Source organism: Hydra viridissima, unplaced genomic scaffold (genome assembly GCF_058129835.1).
Source record: "Hydra viridissima isolate aposymbiotic clone 2 unplaced genomic scaffold, HvirCarnegie_v1 scaffold_9, whole genome shotgun sequence".
Lineage (NCBI taxonomy): Eukaryota > Metazoa > Cnidaria > Hydrozoa > Anthoathecata > Hydridae > Hydra > Hydra viridissima.
The window spans coordinates 15,008,981-15,028,551 of NW_028324308.1; the positions used below are offsets into that span (position 1 = coordinate 15,008,981).

The window sequence follows — 19,571 nt, forward strand, 5'->3', positions numbered from 1 at the left end:
TTAAAACTGAAAAATGTAAAAGTCTATACATAAAAATTGTGAATGTGACTATACTTATACTACGTACTAATTATAATGTTTTTTATAATTATTATATAAATAATTATAATATTTTTTTAATGTAATGCTAATATTTAGAAAAATTCTAACTATAAAACTTTTAAATAAAAAAGGGAACACTACACGATTGCTTATTATAAATTACAATAACGAAAAAGGTATTCTCGATTTTTATTACGTTCGTAACTCCGTAAATGAAGAAGTTCAATCAAATGTGAACTTTTCATCACATGCAATTAGTTTTTTTTCGTTCACACAAGCCCAAACCCATTCCGGTTTAACAACAACAGTATGTGTGCTAGGATCATCCATCTGTAAAAAAAAAAAAGACAAAATATAGTCATAAAACAACAACACTGACAAAATCGCTAAGTTAAGTTTTTTTAAAAAAATCAACACATAGTTTAATGCTTTAAAAGACACGAACTATATTAAAAAAAAAGGATCTTTTTCTCCCTTTACGAAAAATTTTATGTATAAACAAAGAGAAAAATTTCCTTGAACAAAACTTATTTTCTCCTTTTAAGTAGCAATGTTTCTTACCTTTTCTTCCGATACAATGTAGTTCGAAGACTTTGTTTCATAATCTTCTGAAATTTCACCATCGTAGCTTTTACGTCCATTTAAGGATAAATTTAATTTTATAGTTCATATTTTATCATAGTTATATTTAATCACTACTATCGAACATTTCTTCTACATGGTTGCGTAATAAAAATAGAAATTGATAATAATTAATAATAATAATAATAATAATAATAATAATAATAATAATAATAATAATAATAATAATAATAATAATAATAGTAATAGTAATAGTAATAATAATAATAAATAGTAATAATAAATAGTAATAATAACAGTATCAACAGCAACAACAACATATAAACTATAAACTACATGATATCAACAACAACACTACTACTAACATTAATTTAACAGACAATAAAATACACAAACATTTAAAAAGATACGCCACAATGAATCTTCTCAACTTTTTAGCTTCTTTTACGTTTTTCGAAATTGTGAACATTAACCCAGTGAAAATATTTTCTAATTCCTAAAATAAAATGTGAAATTGACATTTTAACAAATCTAAACAAAACGCAGGGGAAATAAAACAGAAAATTTTTGTAGACGTTGCAGCAAATGCTCTTAATTGCAATTTACTGGTATTTACGAAAAATCAGATGGGCTAAAAATCATAGAAAGTACCATTTTTTTGCTGTCACCAACAATAGTTTCTTTTAAAGTGATTTTATTAGTTTTCTTAGGTACAGAGTGGCTGAACTCGTTGTAATGTTCTTTATTTTTGCGATAGCAATTTGCACCATATTGGCATTGAGGTTTTTCTGACTAAAATAAGTAAATGAAAGTTGAATATATATTTTAAAATAAACATTTATCGACATGACTTTTTGTAAACAAAGATACTTTTTTGTTGGATGCATTCTTTTTTTTTGCTGACAAACTTTGATCATCTTCAGATTCCGCTTTTCTTTTGTGAGAGGATTTAAATGATTCAGAAGGAAGATCTACTGAAGAAGATGGTAATGGGGTTATATTCTCTGGAGAAACTTTGGTTGGTGAACCTGAATCCTCAAAATTGTTTTGGCCTGATGCATCTAGTTAATAAAGAAATAACACTTAAAACTGTATGGTTAACACTTAAAAAAAAAGAAACTTAACAGAGCAATTTTTACTTATATTACTCATCAAAGTCTCTGACGTCATCTACCTTAAGCTAAGATATAGCGTCATTAGTATTATAACAAGAAATCTACAGTGAGAAAAACATACCAACCTGTTGTTTTCTTTGATTCTTGGTATAACTTCTAAAAATTAAAAATAATTTACAAAGCTAATTTATTTTTAGAGAAGTAAAAAAAGTTAAAGTGGTCTTTTAAAAGCCTTTTATCATAGAACCTTAAAATATAAATCAGAACTTTTTTGCTCCACAATAGATGTTAAAATCTCTTAACATCAAAAAAGTAAATAAATAAAATCAAAACACTTGTTGCAAATAATGAATATTAAAGAATCATATAAATAAATGTATAATAGCAAATAAAAACAAACAAGAAATTGAAATCTTGTAAAAAACTAAAAATTCCCAAAAAGTTGTACTTTAAGCTCATGTAAACTGGTTGCACTTCTCCAGTCTTTATCTGGTCTTACTTTTGTAACTCTCGGAAAACGAATAGAAATTCCTGCTGCTGTATGATTTGTAGATTGACTAAATTCAGCACCTGTTATCTCCCACACAGGAGAAGTCTACAGAAAAATCCATAATGATAATTACTTTTTATATAACTGAAGTAAACAAACGATGTAACAAAAGTATGAAACAAAACTTTATTTTACCTCAGGGTCTACAGCAACAAAATCAGGAATTAAAGACCGATTAACATCCAACCAAGATGGTATATTAGCTGGATCCTATAAGATTTAAGGGACTAATTAATTCTTAATTCTTAAAGAGGAAGTCAATTTAGAACCAGAAAAAAAAAAAAAGAACCTTAGATATTTTTTTCATCTGTAATGATGACTGTAGCTTCTTTATTGTATCATCATCAAAACCATTACCACATTTTGCAACAGTTAACCATTTTTTCTGCTTTTCGTCATATAAACCCATCAAAAATACAGACATCATGCCACCTGAAGAATAAATATCATTAATTAAAATAAAAATTTAAAAAATCAATAAAACTTTTTTGTGGAAACAGCTGCAGAAATTTTTGTATTTTCTTTGTTAACTACCTTTATTTCCTGTGCCATAGTAAGCACCAAGCACTACAAGATCAGCAGTGTCGGCCATGGCCCCATCTTGAAGATAGTCTTTTTTTATCTATCAATTTAAAAAATATATATATATAAAATTTTTTATCATATCTTATAATATGTATTATATTCGTTCATTTCACAAACCTAATTCATAAGGTATATGAGCTTTTTACATGAACTGTTCATAATACATATTAATAAAAACTTAACAAATTAATTTTTTTTCTTTCAAAAGAGTTAATTGAGCACAAATAATTTCAGTAGAAAAATTTAAGATTAAAAAAAAAAAAAAGAATACTTTTAACCAATGCCTTTTTCCAGGTTCATACATACTCTGAAAAACAAATAAAACTTTTGTTACTACATAATTTTACAGTATATATATAATTTTAAGGATATCTAAGGATAATGTATAATATATTTGGACTGTTTGAAACAGTTTTTATCTAATTTTTTTAAATTGTTCATTATTTAAAGCTATTCTTGATTAATTTTTTTTAAGTTTTAATGACGGCTTTACTTCTTCCAATTCACATCCTAATAATTATCTTTTATTAAGCTTAGAACATATATGCTGGTCAAACCACTTAAAAAATGGTGTCTTTTTATTCATGTTCTTGATAGTGTTGTGACCAACACTAAAAGTTGTAACTAACTTAACTAAAAAAATCATAACTAAAATTAGTCGACTAACTTTTTAGTCTAACTAAAATTAGTCGACTAAATTTAGTTAGGCTAAAAAGTTAGTTGACTAAATTTAGTAAGACTAAAAAGTTAGTCAACTAATTTTAGTTAGAATAAAACTAACCTTAACTCCCACCCCTAGTTCTTGATCTATATTTCTTCCAATAAAGACTAAATTTTGTTTGATATGCAGGTAAAAGAATCTTGATATTAACTCAATTGATATAACTCATTTGTGTGACAAAATAAAAACATAATATTATTATTGTCATTTTCTTTTTGTAATTTAAATTAATTTCAGAAAATATGTTGAAACAAATGAGTTCTGTTTTCCATAACTTACTTTTGTATCCTTGACAACAAGACCTTCAAGATTTTCAGCAAACACTTTTTTTAATTGACACTGAAGCTCTTCAGTTTTCTAAATATACAAAAACAAAAATTGTGATAAATGGAAAGAACAATTGAGCAAAGCAAACAAAATATTTGTAAGTAAATAAACAAGTAATTACTTTAATTTCCTTCATTTCTGAAAGAACAATTCTGCCCTTAATTTCTTTAACATTCTGGAGCAAAATCTTGCGTCTTTCACATAAAGGCCTACATACAAACAATACATATAAAGATTATGACTAGGTAAGCATAAAAAGGTTTATGAATATACTACAACAGTGTAAAAACATGGTAAAACAATTGAAATATTATGATATAACAGTTAATACACTTTAAAAAATATTAAAAAAGTTTAAAAAAATATATCATAAAGTTTTATTAAAGTTTCTATGAAAGTAATTGCCTACTTGTTCAGTAGGCTTTCATTGTTGAATTGCAATATATCAAATATAACGTAACATACTGTTGCTTCTGTAAACTTTGACTTCTAAAACATGAAAAAAAAAAAAAACACATCACCCAACAAAAAGAGTAAACAAGTTATTTCTTTACTGATTGATGTACTTTTTATAAACGAAATTGATAAAGAAAGACAAAATTTAACCTTGTGAATACTCAGTGTTCCAAATGGTAAAGGTTTATTTGTTTTAGTGTCCATAAGAAGAACCTGAAATAAACATAAAAAAAACTGGAGACTAAAATACTGAAAAACAATTATGGGAGAATTTGAGTTATCCATCTTCCATAATTAAGAGATAATTACAGCAATTATTTTGAAAGCATCAAACTCTTTATTTTCAATAAATCTAAGCTAACAATGTCATAAGTAATATAATTGACTACCTCTCCATCCAAAATAAGAGTGTCACCACTAGGGCATGCTTGTGGCAAATATTGAGTAATATCTGATATCTAAAACATCATGCATTATATTGTTTCTTTGTTAAACATAACAATTCACACTTCAAAAAAAAGTTAAGTAATTGTGGCAACTTTTTGCATTTCCACAATTTATTGAAGAAAAAATTTAATACTTTAATACCTTATGAGGTTGAACTGCTTTTAGACTTCGACTGAAGTATTGGAACTTATTACCATTTTTATGTACCTACAAAATCCAACAAAGATGTTTTTACTTATAACTTGAGTCAACATGTAATCATGCTACCTTCAGTATCACAGTTCAAAAAGGTACATGATTTTATTTTCTAATCTTACCTGCACACGCTCACCATCATACTTGATTTCTGAATACATTCCATTAGGACATTTCTTAAATGCTTGTTTAATAGATTTACAAGCATCAGCTAACATGGGTTTAATTGGAGTCATTATAGATGTCTGAACATTAAGTGTCATTTTTATGCCAGGCACAGACTTACCTTCATGATTTGTCTCAACACACTTTTCAATAACACCTTTTAAATCACTAGAAGCCTGGAACAAAGCATAAGCACTTGAGTCCAGTGCATCAAAACTGCAAAAAAATATTTAATTTAAAAAAAAATATTTAACTTAAAGTATTTAAAAAGTTGCAAAAAAATATTTAACTTAAAAATAATAAAATAAAATTAAAATTTGTCTAAATAATAAAAAAAAGTAAAAACAGAAACACAACAAAAATAAATGAAGAATAAAATTACAAATGTTTTGGTCCAGTGTTCATTCGCAAATCATGCTTAATCAATTTAATAATGAAGCCTAGATCTTCTGCTGTACTCCTTAAAACAAGAACACTTTAAAGAAACAAGAAGCAAGCAAAAAATTAAAAGCATAAAAAACTTTAACTAATGAGCTTAAAGAAAAACATTTTAAACACACCTTTTGCAGATTTTTTCAAGTACTTTTATTTGTGCGTCTTCTTTGGTCACTTTTGACAATTCCTCTAAATATGTGTCAACCTGAAAAAATTTATATTTATAATTAATTATTGCTAATTAGTAATTAAAAGATTATGTTAATGGTGTTTTAAACAAATTAAGATTATTTAAATGAAAAATACAAACCTCACTAATAGTAAGCACGCTTTTCTTAAGTGGTGTTACTGAGCTACAACTTTGGTTGAAAAATTCTTGAATTGTCTCAGAAACAACACCCTTAATTAAAAAATACATCAGAGATTAAAAGATGGTGTAAAATTAATTTCTAAGATTTGCTTCTAAAACTAAAAAAAAGTTATATAATTTATGTTGCAATCATTAGTTATTATTATTTGAATTAAAATGGTGTAAATTTGCAAAAAAGGATAATAAGGGTAAACTAAGATATACTATTGCATTGTGATAATTTCATTTAAATAACCACAGTATTTACATTCCAGAGTTAATTAAAATAAATACATTAAAATAGACTACCTGCTCCTCCAGATGCAGCTTCATCTCTTGAAGGTCAGCCTGAAAAATCTAGAAATATTTATTTTATTTAAAACTTTCAAAGAAATATTTTGTCTCAAAGTTAATGAAATAATTTATAAAAACAAACATTTTGTGATTCCCTACAAAAAACACTAAAAATAAATTCATGGATAAATTTCATTAAATTGGTACAGAAATTTAAAAAGGTTTATTTTATAAACAACTGCTAATAAAATGAAATGATTAGAAATGGATTAGTATGTCTAACCTAATTTAGAGTTAACTTAAAACTTTGAATACAATTATCCCAAAATGGGTAATTAGTTACTTTCTGATTTTTGTGGTTCAATTATTTTTGTTTTTAAGCCTTGTGGAAGTTTGAATTTGATAGGTTCTCTTATAAAAACAAATCTTATTAAAAGTTTAAAATAATCGTGTTAAAAGTAATCTCCGTCATAGAAATCTTATTTTTTCAGAGATAATCTTGCTAAGAGTGATCTTGTTAAAGTAATCTCCATAACAGAAATAAGATTTCTTTTTAAAGTAATCTTATTAAATTATTAAATAATTTAAAGTAATTTTTAAAGTAATTAAAGTAATCTTATTAAAGTAATCTCCTAAACAAAAAATCTTATAAAATGTAATCTCTATAAAAGAAATAATCTTAAATAAATTTCCTTGATGCTTCAAAACATGACCATTAACATGTTATTATACAGCTTAAGGACACAATTCTTTATGGAAATATCAAAAGAATAGTAATAATGAAAATAAATATCCATTCATAAAAATGTATATTTATTGTTAGGATTTTCATATTTGATTTGTTTTGCATCATAAATGTGTTACAGCACAACTCTTTCTGCAAAACAAAAATGCATGGAGAATATTTGATAAAAAGTGTTTTGTATGTAATTTACCAAAAATATTTGTAAATAAAGAAAACTGATGGTACATATAGGAAAATTAAGTCATTTTTAAATATATTTTAAAAACATTTTAATTTTAAATTTTAAGACATTTAAAATTTTAAGACATTTAAAAAAATTACCTGTGAGGCATGCTTCAACAACTGCTTATCCTTAAGATTGTAAATTCTTTTTTCCACACCAGGCAAAAGAAGTTTTGCAAGTAATACAAGGTTACCATTATACTTGCCTAAATATTGCATTTATTAATGCTATTTATATATTAAGGTAGTTCATTAATTTCTTAAAAATAATTACATTTTCACTTAATTACAAATTGATCACTAATAAAGAGGAATTTCTATTTTTTATAGACAATAAAAGATACATAATGCAATTTCATGTATAATACATTTATTTAGTGCTTCTATTTTTCTTAATATGTCTTAAAAGATCAATAGTCAATTGCAAATTATGATAACCATCTAAACAGCAAAAGATCAGTTGACATTTGATCAGCCAACAGAGTTGCCTTTAAACATCCTTTCAGGAAGTTGAAAATTTACAAATGTGCTTCCTTAACAACTATTGAAAAAGCACAAATAAGGTCCAAATTCTTAAATTTTATGAAAAGCATCAAAGTATAATCCAAATACCAACTGCCAGAAGGTGTAAGAATTTAAAGTGTCTAAATCTCAATCTTCTTTTCAAAAATAAGACAAGTTTTCTAAGGAAAGTCCATGTTTGAGCTTGATGATTATGAGAATGTGTCCAAGATGGAGAGAGAATGTGTCCAAGATGGAGAGAGATTATGTTGCAGATCAGCAATCCTTTTGAAAGATGACAATAAGTAGTACATTGGATAGATAGGTTACCAGAGTCAACAACAAAGAGTCAAGTCAGAAAACCAAAGACAACAGGGGTGAAAAGAAGCAACAACATCAAGAATTATAATTAATGTTTAGAAAGATGGAAACTGGCAAAAATGAGGAAAATACAATAGAGTAAGATAGCTGAAAAACCTGAATATAGTTTAGACTTGGACTTGCAGATGAAAACAAGTACATTACAGAAGCAAGCTGGAAAATTCAATCAATTCTGCACCTTTGCTCATACAATATATTTGGCTAATGCCATTCTTAGTACACGCATTTCAGATTTAGTTAATAAATTAAAAGTCTGCAGAGCAGACTAGACCAGGGTTTATTTCTGGGCAATTTGATAAGAATTTAGAGAGTTAGAAAAAAAAGAAAGAAGATAATAGGTATAAAGCAATGTGGTTTAGCAATAAAAATATCAATGGTGAAATTGTCCTCCAATTCATTTAACACAGGAATCAAACAACAATTTATCTTATTATATAATTTGTTTTATCTTTAAATTTAGAATTCTTTATTTTTATCTATTAGTTAGAAATTTGTAAAAGATTCTAATAAATCAGCTTGAAATGTTATTTATTTGACCATGATTATTTCATACAAAAATAATCATGGCCAAAAAAGAACTATATTTAAAAGTCAAGAAAGTAATGAACACCTTATCTAGATAGTAACAAATTATTTCCATCTCTAACTAATTATACAGTCTAAACTAGTAAATTTATATAGGAAAGAACTATATTTAAATGTCGAGAAAGTAATGAACCCTAATCTAGATAGTAACAAACCATTTGTATCACTAACTAATTACATAGTCTGAACTTGTAAATTTATAGTGTCTGCAAACACATCTATTAACTGAAATTACAATAAAACACAGTAAATAAAAGATATAAATTACCTTCAGTGCTTTTACTGGCAACAAATTTCTTTATAATGGCTGTTTTATTATTATAACTAGGTTCATCTGCTAAACTTTTGCAAAGCTCACAAAAGCTGTGGAATGAATCAACTGACATTGTGTAGGCCTGATAAAATGTTACTATAAATTTAAAATTATGCATCAGTAAATAAAATTTTGTGTAAAGTAATATTAAAAAAAAAAAAAAACAAACAAACAAACAAACAAAAAAAAAAATTCTTAAATTTTTAACAAAGCTTATGAATATAAGGATGATTGGTAGTAGTACATATAGAAAATGTTGCAATAAATGTATTTGTAGTTAAAGAATGTTAGCGATTGAGGGAAGATCTAGCACATAACATGCCTACATATTTATAGATTAAATATTGTGATTGAACAAGTAAGTAATCAGTTATGCAGTATTTAAGCCCGGAATTGTGGAAAACAAGTAAAAAGCTGTAATTGATGTTTACAGAAATACGGACCAATTAGAAACAATTCTTAAGACGTCATAGACTACCATACACTTTTAAAATCTATTTTTGCTTATCATTTGAGTAGTGATCTTTGTTCTACAATAAAATATCTGTGCGTTGTGTTAAAATATGGTTTGTTGCTCAGGGTAGAACAAATCCCGCTGCTAAGGCTTTTGAAGCCGTAATCAGCAGTCTCAAATTTATGCTGCGCTGGCTCATGCCGTATCAGCTCTAAGCCTTAGCTAACTGTCTTAGTCACAACTTACGGCGGTTGTTGTGTTAAGCCAGCCATAAAGTGTCAAAGCCACCAATAAAGCTAAAAACCAACAGCTTCATATCTAGCTCAACAGAAAAGAGGCAGGGTATGCTTCTTTTTTTATTATTCACTTGCAGCACGGAATTTATATGTATAGCGCAAATATATTGGATACTCATTAACCATCATATAACTACTCAAACTAGTAAGGTTTACTTGCTCTAATAGAGAAGTTTTTTATTCATTTGATTTCTGTATGAAGTTTGAACTTGATTTTCAGACTAACTGTATCTAGAAATTAAAAAAAATAAAGAATTTCTATTAAAGTCAGAAATTGAAGTTCAAGAAAGTATTTTTTTTTAAAAAAAAAAACAAAAAAAAAACAACATTTTCTTAGCTTTTTACCAGTCGTTTGTATGTTGTGGTTAATTTGAATGTTTCCTGAACTAATGCTTTTATCAGACGGAAAAAGTTAAATTGCCTTCGAATTGAGTTTAGTATAACTCGAAATATAAAAAGAATTACTTTAATTTGTAAATTTTTTCAAAACTTCATTAATTATGAAGGCAATGGGTGACCGAGAAAATGTTGATGGGTTTTATCACGATAATTTATAATTTCTGTGGTTGTAATACATTAGAATTTAAATTATCATATTCGGGAAGAGGTTAATTTAAAAAAATTAAAAATGATCGTAAAAACCACTTATAAACCAATTTTATTCAGTTTTTTATCCTTATTAATTTTCCTAAATGCATAACTTTTTCGCAGTTTTACGACTTGGAAAAATTTTTTTGCCTTTTATCGGCCCACCATAGTACATGAAAGCAGTAAAACCTTATTGACGGTTCATAAGGCTGAGTTTTGTCATAATTTCGTAGGATCAGGGGGTCCTCAAAAATTTTTTTCCGCGAAAATTATTTACTTCAACTTTCTCCACGTGTTTTTATGTAGAAAGACGAAAGAAAAAAAAATTTAGGCGCTACTCGACTTTCTCCCCCCCTAATTTTATGATTGATTCTGATAGAGAATTTTATGCTGATTAAGAATCGTATAAAAACATGGGTCTCAAAATCAATGGAAAGTGCTCTAATTCGAAGTCAAAGTTGTAAAAAATCCCACTAAAAACCCTAATATTCGCCATTTTTTTTCAAAACGCTTTCATTTTTAACGAAAATTAATTACCGTTACATTGCGCAATAAACAGACCTGGTTTCCATAAGCCTTAGCATTATTATTTTAAAGTATTGTAACGAAAGTGTTATAACGAAATGAAATTAATGGAAGATTTCAAATAAAGGTTGAACGTAGAATTTGAGAATGTAGAAAAATTGATGAATAATTATTATTGTATCCTACGCTGGTTTTTTTTATTAAAAAAACGGTTTGAAGGTTACATTTTCTAAATTTTACATGTGATAGAACAACTATGTACTAAGTTTCATAAGTTCTTCTTTTAGGAAACAAAACTGTTGAATTTTTTTTTTAAATTTATTACAAAAGTACATTACTTGCAATATAGTTTATTCTCTAATAAATCAAAAAACGGCTATTTTCATTGCCACAAAAAATTGCGCAAGATAAACATACTTTAACGAATTTTTTAACGTAAAAACCATGCTATTAATGTTTTGCTTTTGTCAGCTAAAAGATCATTAACTTAGTATTTTCAAAATGGCGAATATTAGGGTTTTTAGTGGGATTTTTTACAACTTTGACTTCGAATTAGAGCACTTTCCATTGATTTTGAGACCCATGTTTTTATACGATTCTTAATCAGCATAAAATTCTCTATCAGAATCAATCATAAAATTAGGGGGGGGGGGAGAAAGTCGAGTAGCGCCAAAATTTATGCCCTGGCTAGCTCTATCACTAGATTTAAATCCAATTGAATCCAGGTCTGTATAATTTCCTCAAGTGCCTAAAATAAGAATTTCCAGTATATTACCTAATTGAAGGTTTCTGGCATATTTTGAAAAGGTCTGGTCTACATGAAGAGCTGGTAAGCAATTCTACATGAAGATACAAATTCTAAATGAAGAGCTGATAAGCAAGAAATCTTAATTTACTTTGTATTAGTTTAAAAAAATGCACTAAAGAAATAAAAATTGAGTTCATAAAAAAATCTTGCTAAGTCAATTTGCCTTCAAATCAGGAGACTATAAATATTTTACTAAATACAGGACTTAATACTCAATTTAAATATGTTTTGGTTTAGTTTGTATCTTTAAAGCTAAGAGAGTAAAGCTAAGAAATAAATTTTAATTTTACACTGATATTTATTAAACACCTGTAAATACTTGTTTCAAAGATAACCTAGTTTTTAACTATTGACTATTTCTATCTACTAAAATTTTTTATGTCAAAATATAATCATGTCATCAAATACATTTATCACATCTTTAAAACATAATGATCTTTTTGAAAAGATAATTTGATTAACTGATGTTTTAAATTTTAATTTTCAAACTTAGTTACATTCAAAGATTGGATTAATATAAAGCTTCAGTTAAATGCAAATGATTTAAAAGTAAAAAGTTTATTATCATTGTTAACAAGAAAAAAGCTAAAAAGAATAATGCAAGTTTTTGCCCAATTTGAGAATTTGTGCCCAATTACATCATTATCATTCTCAATCATAAAAGTGGTTTAAAAAAAAAAAGAAGAATAAAATATTGCTCACTAAGTAATTTTGTTTTTCTAGCCTGCTGTGTGAAGCTTATGGTGTTTTTTTTTTTTTTTTTTTTTTTTTTTTTTTTTTCTCACAGTTAAATATTAGTATTAATTTCATTTAAAATTTTACTAAATGCCTTGGTAAAATTTTCTTAACCTTTTTTTATGCCAATTTTTATCAAATATTGAACGTTTATTGACTTAACTTTGTATAAAGCTTTGCTATTATAATCTTTTGATTCAGTTTTAAAGAATCGTTTGCAGCAAAAAACAAGCCAATAACAGTTAACAAATAAAATAGATCAGTATTTTTTATTCTAAGCCCATTTTAGTTTTCTTTGTAATTATCCTAGCAATAGGTTTAATAAAATCAATGCAAAAGGTATTAGTAAATATAGTGCAGCAAAGTGGACAAAGATTTAGAAATCAAAAGTTTTACTTATTATTTATAAAGATGTTTTCAATCCAGTGTTTCAATCCAGTAAAAACATCTATGGGTGTTTTGCTAAAAATTGAGTTTTAAGATATCAGAATGTTACCCATAAATTTACAGGCAAGCAACAAAAATAGTACTAAAAGTGTATTTTTCTAAGTGAATTTACAAGTTAAATAAACTAAACAAATTCCAAAATAAATAAACTAAACAAACGGCAAACATTTATGAATGAAACAGCTGATTTGCATTACTGTAAACATGTCTACTTCTCCACAATGTTACAGTGGAAAAAATATCACTAGATGTGCAGAATTTTAAAGGGAGCTAAAACTTTACAAATGTTTCAGCTGTTGGGGTTGTAGTGTTGTTTTTTCTTACTATGTTTAACATAATTTTTAAAATAATTTTGAGATATGATCATCTCGTTTATAACTGCTATTAGTTTCATGCAGTTTTTTTTTTTTTTTTCATCTACATTAAGATTACTATTATCTGAAATTAACTAAAATTAATTTTTAAAAGAAAAGAAATAATTTTTTTAGTTTTCACAAAATTTTTTTTTTTTTCCTAAGAAAAAGTTTTTGTTATTTTTAAAAATTTATTTTGAATGAAAAAAAAGTTGTTGTTCCTAATGCATTTTTGTTTATATCAACAGAGATCACATTAGAACACAAAAGATAGATAACAATTATGATGTTTGACTTTCTGGAAAGAAGTTTATGGTTGCTAAAACCAATCTTTATCATAATGTAAGTTTAATAACATTAGCATTCTTGTAGATTTTAGCATTTTAATCAATTTTTAACAATTTTTAACAATTTTTACATTTATTTTTACTGATTATTTTAATTAAAACATTTTATTTTATGTTTAGCTTTTAATTGGTTGTTAATTTTTAATTGGTGTTACGTTTTTGATTTTAAAAATGTGCACTTTTGTTTGCATTTTTTACAGTAGTCACTATCTAATTTAGATTTTAGCATTACAAATATAATCATTGTGGTTAGGATAATTAGTTAATATTTTGCAATAATAATTTCTGAGATTAAAATGGTTTTAATCTTGATTGGACCAGCTATAATGATTTTTCTAGTTAAAAAAGTCATAATAAAAAAAGATGTAATACAATTGTAATCTAATTAGATTTAATTGCTACAATAATTGCAGTAGTAGTTGCTGAAGTTATGAGTACATGTAGAGCAATCACACAAACAATTATCTCTCAGTTGCTGCACTTCCTCAGCATTTAATCACTATAATAACAGTTGCTGATGTGATTTTAGTTGTAGACATGATTTTAACCACTATAGCTACTGATGTAATTTTAATCACTATAACAGTTGCTGGTGTGATCTTAGTTGTAGAAAATAATGCAACTACTGGTTAATTGTTAAAAATCTTACAACATCTAGAAAAATGACTTTTGACTTATATATATTAAGTTAAAAAGCTCACTAATTCACAAAGAGATGAAGAACATTAGCTAATTATATATAAGTATATTTTTTCTTAGAGAATCCCCCCCCCCCCCCTTTTCCTTTAGATTTTTTTTTAACAAAAGCATTATTCTTTCTGAGAAATGAGCTCACTAATTCACAAAGAAATGAGAAATGAGCAAGACATTATTCTTTCTGAGAAATAAGCGACCAAGATTTTATTTTGTAAGTTTAATCAGTTTAACTCCGTTTGATTTAAGTTTCGCTCTGCTCTCTTTCTTTAGATGTGTATTTAAAATATCTTTTACATAGAGGAGCCTCAAATTCTTTTAAGACTTTACAAGTAACTGTTTTTACACAGATACATTGTTATTTTTTAATCTTCTTGGGTACCATTGCCAGCAAAAATTTCTTAATAATTTTTCTTTTGCCTTAGTCACTTTTAAATATAATCCTCAGCAAAAAAGGTTTTAAAGATTTATACAAACAGTTCCCTTTTTTTTTTTTTTTCAATTTTACTTCTGTGGCTAATAAAAAAGTTAAAGCAGTAAAAAATTTGTTGAGATTTTAAATATTATCAAAATTAAATCTGACTTTATCTAATAGCAGTATAAAAATAGTTATAAAAATAACATCTTTTACATTTTTTTTTAAGATTTTGCTAACTGTTCTTTAAGTAAAAAAAACTTGATCCAAAGAGTTCTGCTTTACTGAAAGAAATTCCCTGTCAGCAAATACTTTTATAAGTGGAGAAGGTGTGTGCTAAAGAAAAAGGATCAAGTTTAACTTTATCAGTGGGGTTTAGAAAAAAAACAAACATTTTTTTACATTGCAATTAACTTTAGCTCAATGGTCTCATCATTACTGCCTTGTTAGATCAGCAGATCTCTATTTTGGAAACTGTTTTGTGAAATGCAGTCGTTGCCATAAGTTATAAATATGTCCACCTGATAACAATTTGTAGTGTTGTATTGTGAGTTTAAACATAAATGTAAATATCAACTTTTTGATGTTTATAAATTTGTGCAACTTCATATCCATTTTTTGTTCATTGACTTTCAGAAAATAAAGCATAACAGAAAGTGCTGTCTGTTGGACAGCTTACACAGTTTGCAAAAATGTTTGTAAAGTGCATTGGAACATATTATCACACAAAAGTTTAAAACATCACTTTCACAGATCAAGGAAAATGGTAAGCAAAGCTCTGCAAGTTTAGTATTATTTTATTAAATAGGAGAAAAATAAGGAAAAGTTTAACGTTTACAATTTAAAAAAAAAAGTAATAAAAAATGAAATAAATATTTTGGTTGAAACTTTGAAAAGTTTTTTGGAAATGAAATTGTAAACAGCAAACTAAAACATGGAAGAAAATTGTAAGCCAAAAAAATAAGGAAGACATGATAATATGAAAGTCTCCATTTACTTGTATTAAAATGAACTTGTATTAAAACTGTTTTTATCATTATTATTTGGCTTATAATTACTTATTACTTACTAAAGTTTAAAATAATTTGTTAAAAAGTATAAGCATATTTTATTATCTTTTGCATCTTCATAGTGATATCAAAATTATCAGCATATTCATCATAGAAGATATCAAAATTAAAAAGAAGTAAATGTATCCGAAGAAAGATAACAGCGAGAACTTTATTTTCAATTTAATCAATAAATCATCATAAGATTTTTATTCAAAAGTTTCAAAGAGTTAGCTAATTACTGCTGGACACTGAAGAAAATCCATGTTAAAGAAATTTTAGAAAGATTCATCAGTGCAAATTTTTCTGCAAAAAGTAATAAAAAAAAAAGAACAATATTCTTAATAACCTAACAATAAAAGATACATGATTATAAAAAATACTGAGTACCGTTAAGTTTTTAAGAATTAAAGTTTTGAAATTAAAGTTTGCTTTATGGAAGAAAAATTTTTTTGATTCACTTTAATGTTGTTTAATAAAAAGAAGAGGAAATAAAAAAAGGAGGTCTGAGAAATATTTGCAAATATTTAGCTCTTGACTAAAGGTTTTTCCTTCATTTTTAGCTGCTTGAAAATGAACTTCAAAATGCCATCAGATGAGAGCAAATTAGAATCTCCTCTGCAAAGTGATTTAGCACAAACTTTGATTGGTTCTAGAGCATTTACTAGATTTTGTAAGGTAAATCCAGACTCAAAAATTGTAATTTCACAGAATAACTCAATCAGTGACATTTAAACATGTTTCTTAAGAGTAGCAAATCTTGAAATTATATCTAGTAAGCTTTTTCAATGTGTTTTAGAGTCAAGATTAGCTGCAGCTGCTTTTGCAGAATCATGTCGTTTTTAACTGGAGACCTTCAGAACAATCTGACAAATTTTCTGATCTTTTTGATGAGTTCTGTCACATCCTAGTGTGATAATATCTTCTTTCCTATATAGAATGTTGCAGACAGTCAATTGGATTTTGTGTGCAAAACAGTTGATGGGCTGGTAAAATGGAGCTACCAAATTTTCATCATATTGGTTCTGTTTGTGGTTACTGTGAAAATATCACAAGCAAAAAGACCCGAATTCTTTCAGTTTCTCATCAACAATTACACATATCTCTGCTGATATGGATCCATGTAACCTGATCATTTCAAGGCTCCAATAATTGCTTTTCATAGTTGAGAAAACACTAAAGAGCAGCCCATCACTTAAAACAAGCCAAAAAAAGCATCAATAGGATCCTTCGTTTTAAAAAATGAGTCAATAGACTTGATGACTTCGAGTTTCCTCATAAGAGAAGCAGCAGCAGCAAACTGATGTTGTGCTTTATCCTGAGGTGGCTTATCATGGAGCTTGTGCTTCCTCCTTTGCAATTCTTGGTCGCAGAGCTTGCACTTGGCCAATTCAAGTTCTTTTGAGTGCACAAGTGCTTCCAAACTGGTGATTTGCCCTTATAGACTTTTTGAATATTTTCATATGTTTTCTATGCAGTTACATCAATAAAAGTGTTTTAAAATTGCCAAATAACCAGGCAAATTTTGAACAAAAGTTTTATATCCAAAAACTGATTTTGAAAATAATATTTTGGTTTTTGGATTCTGAAATTTTTGTAGTTTCTGGAAACCGGTTTTCTAATCCCTATATAAAACTATAAAGCAGTAAAATTATAAAATAATTTTCAGCAATCAATATCAATGATCAAATTATAATTTAATATTGAGATGATGCTGGGAGCTGATGAGACTAAAACATCTTTCTTAGTTTTCATCAAAAATAGTTTGGATAATAAAGTTTTTTGTTCAAATGTCTGTGCAATTTAAGTGTTATGTGCAACATCTCTTTTTGTAGATTGAAAACTCTCAAATAGAAGTATTAGGCAGTTATTTTTGTAATGTAAATGATTAGAATTTCAAGAGTTGTTATATATTTTCTCGAATTGGGTTTTTTTATTAAACTTAAATTTGATTTTCAATCTCTAGTGGTTCATGGTCACAATTTCAGTTTGAGCCGTCTCGAACCGATTGTTCAAAGTTTTTAACAATCGCCAAAAGTTTTTAACAATTGCTTTTTTATCCAGATAATAAATGGTGTACATAATTCAACACTCTTTTTTCTTTGATTCTAAGCCATTCTTATTACACGTTTTTTACCATTTGGAAGTTCACGGTGGTCATAAAATGTTGTTATCCAATATTTAATTTTTAGCTTGAATCATAAATTAGCTTTTTGGCAGGTCTTTACTATGCAGCCTTAGACATGTGGTAGGTTGAGTCTAATTGACTTTTTGACCTTTTTTATATATTAGTTCACATACATACGTAATATCATTCATTCAAAAAACTTTGTTTTAAAAAAAAAGAACGTTCTATTTTCTTCTTTCTATCGTTACGTCATTATTCATTAAAAAAGAAATTTTCTTTTTTCTATCGTCACGTCATATCATTTACAGTACTTATTTACTTGTATACGTTTTAATATCAGAGTGTAAGAACGAAATGGCGACTACGAAAAGAATTTTTAAAAGGACAGAAAGAAGCCAATATAGTAACGTAGAAAAAATGGAGCTTGGAAAAATTGTGGAAAAGTTCAAAGAAGAGTACGATGCCGAAGTGATAAAAAACAAAGGAAAGACGAAATACGATGCAAAAAGAAAACGACACGTGCCAATAAAACCGACAACTGGATATGTTCCAAAGTCTGTCCGATTCTTTTATACTGATTTGGTCGATGCAAAAGGTGACGACCCTGAATTCGTAAAAGCAATTAAACTTGCATCCCGTTTATACAACGACCTAGAGCGTTTGCAAGATCATTCCTCTTGTCCACCGAAAAATTTTTAGAAAAGAATAAGAAATAAATAAGAAGTTAGAAATAAGAAGTTAGAAAAGCTCTTTATCAACGCGGCTACATTCTAATTGTGATGGGTGGAGGTATCACTGGTTTCATTCAAGCAAATGATACCGATCTACATCGCCGTCTTAAGGCATTAACAGACACGAAGAAATGGGTTTGATGTTGAAAATGCTGGAAGTGGATAAAAACAAAGTCCCTTCACCGAAACGCGAAGATATGGTCAAAATGCTTTTTTCTGCTTGGAGAGACGTTCCAGATGACTTTGCTAAGGTATTCAAAAAACCGTTCGTTACCAGTTCATTAGATGGATCGGAAGATCACCTGGTCTCAGACAAACTGTTTGTGCTGATCGGCAGTGACATGCAGACATTTCGAAAGAAGCTAACAGAATCACCTGTGTCAGTAAACCTGCAGTCGGTTATCAAGAACCTGATTCCACCGAAAGGTATTCGGAGAAACCACGAGGGTTTGGAATTGTTGGATTATATCGAGGACGATCGTTACTTATTAGAAGACGAAAATGGAAATGAAACTGATGGCACAAGTGACGAAAGTGGAAGTGATAGCGAACAGAACAATGCTGAAACACAGCCTGATTTAACACCAACTGTGGCGGTTGAAGCTACAGCCAATCCTTCCAATACCATTCCATCACTGACAAATGTTTCAGATGATCCATTGACTAATAAGGACGCAACGTTTTTAGATGCACTGCAGAAGGTGTTTGAGGAAAATGAAACTAGTATTATTTTCAAGCCACATCTAAAAAAAATTAAATCAGCTTTTTACGAGGCTCGAAAAAGCGTCAAGAAACGAATAAAAGAGGCTCATGATTATACCGATGTTGAGCAAGAGAACGAGGGTAACATTTGATATTTTACAAAATATGTAAAGAGAGAAACTTATTTGAACTGGACTTCTGTTGATATTTCTTCTTTGGACTTTAGTACTTCTTTATTATATATTTACTTGTTTTCAGACACTAATATATATGTTAATAATTAACAAAAA

The 19,571-nt window shown here is 27.5% G+C and overlaps 2 protein-coding genes across 7 annotated transcripts; one reads left to right on the forward strand and one right to left on the reverse strand.

The window, feature by feature from the left end:
• LOC145186178 (DNA ligase 3-like) lies at positions 1–9,428 on the reverse strand. Of its 5 annotated transcripts, none has more exons than XM_090096944.1 (24): positions 8,966–9,428; positions 7,330–7,436; positions 6,279–6,326; positions 5,931–6,020; positions 5,746–5,825; positions 5,568–5,645; positions 5,143–5,401; positions 4,967–5,032; positions 4,768–4,836; positions 4,529–4,591; positions 4,332–4,411; positions 4,044–4,131; positions 3,875–3,952; positions 3,146–3,181; positions 2,824–2,911; positions 2,579–2,721; positions 2,425–2,499; positions 2,188–2,334; positions 1,865–1,895; positions 1,495–1,685; positions 1,276–1,416; positions 1,035–1,120; positions 604–670; positions 146–372 (listed from the first exon to the last, which is right to left on the reverse strand). In XM_090096944.1, the coding sequence occupies exons 1-24, from the start codon at positions 9,126–9,128 to the stop codon at positions 265–267; spliced, it is 2,382 nt and encodes a 793-aa protein (XP_089953070.1). In that variant the 5' UTR covers positions 9,129–9,428; the 3' UTR covers positions 146–264. The 5 variants fall into 5 exon arrangements, with proteins under 5 accessions (XP_089953071.1, XP_089953070.1, XP_089953074.1 ...); XM_090096948.1 differs by having other exon boundaries at positions 5,307–5,401; positions 8,966–9,118; XM_090096945.1 differs by lacking the exon at positions 7,330–7,436 and having other exon boundaries at positions 1–372; positions 8,966–9,118.
• Positions 9,429–11,544: 2,116 nt separating this feature from the next.
• On the forward strand, positions 11,545–19,571 carry LOC149884237 (uncharacterized). Of its 2 annotated transcripts, XM_090098828.1 has the most exons (7): positions 11,581–11,702; positions 13,465–13,558; positions 15,308–15,437; positions 16,284–16,398; positions 16,659–17,147; positions 17,913–17,968; positions 18,189–19,571. In XM_090098828.1, the coding sequence occupies exon 7, from the start codon at positions 18,711–18,713 to the stop codon at positions 19,431–19,433; it is 723 nt and encodes a 240-aa protein (XP_089954954.1). In that variant the 5' UTR covers positions 11,581–11,702; positions 13,465–13,558; positions 15,308–15,437; positions 16,284–16,398; positions 16,659–17,147; positions 17,913–17,968; positions 18,189–18,710; the 3' UTR covers positions 19,434–19,571. The 2 variants fall into 2 exon arrangements, with proteins under 2 accessions (XP_089954953.1, XP_089954954.1); XM_090098827.1 differs by having other exon boundaries at positions 11,545–11,598; positions 16,520–19,571.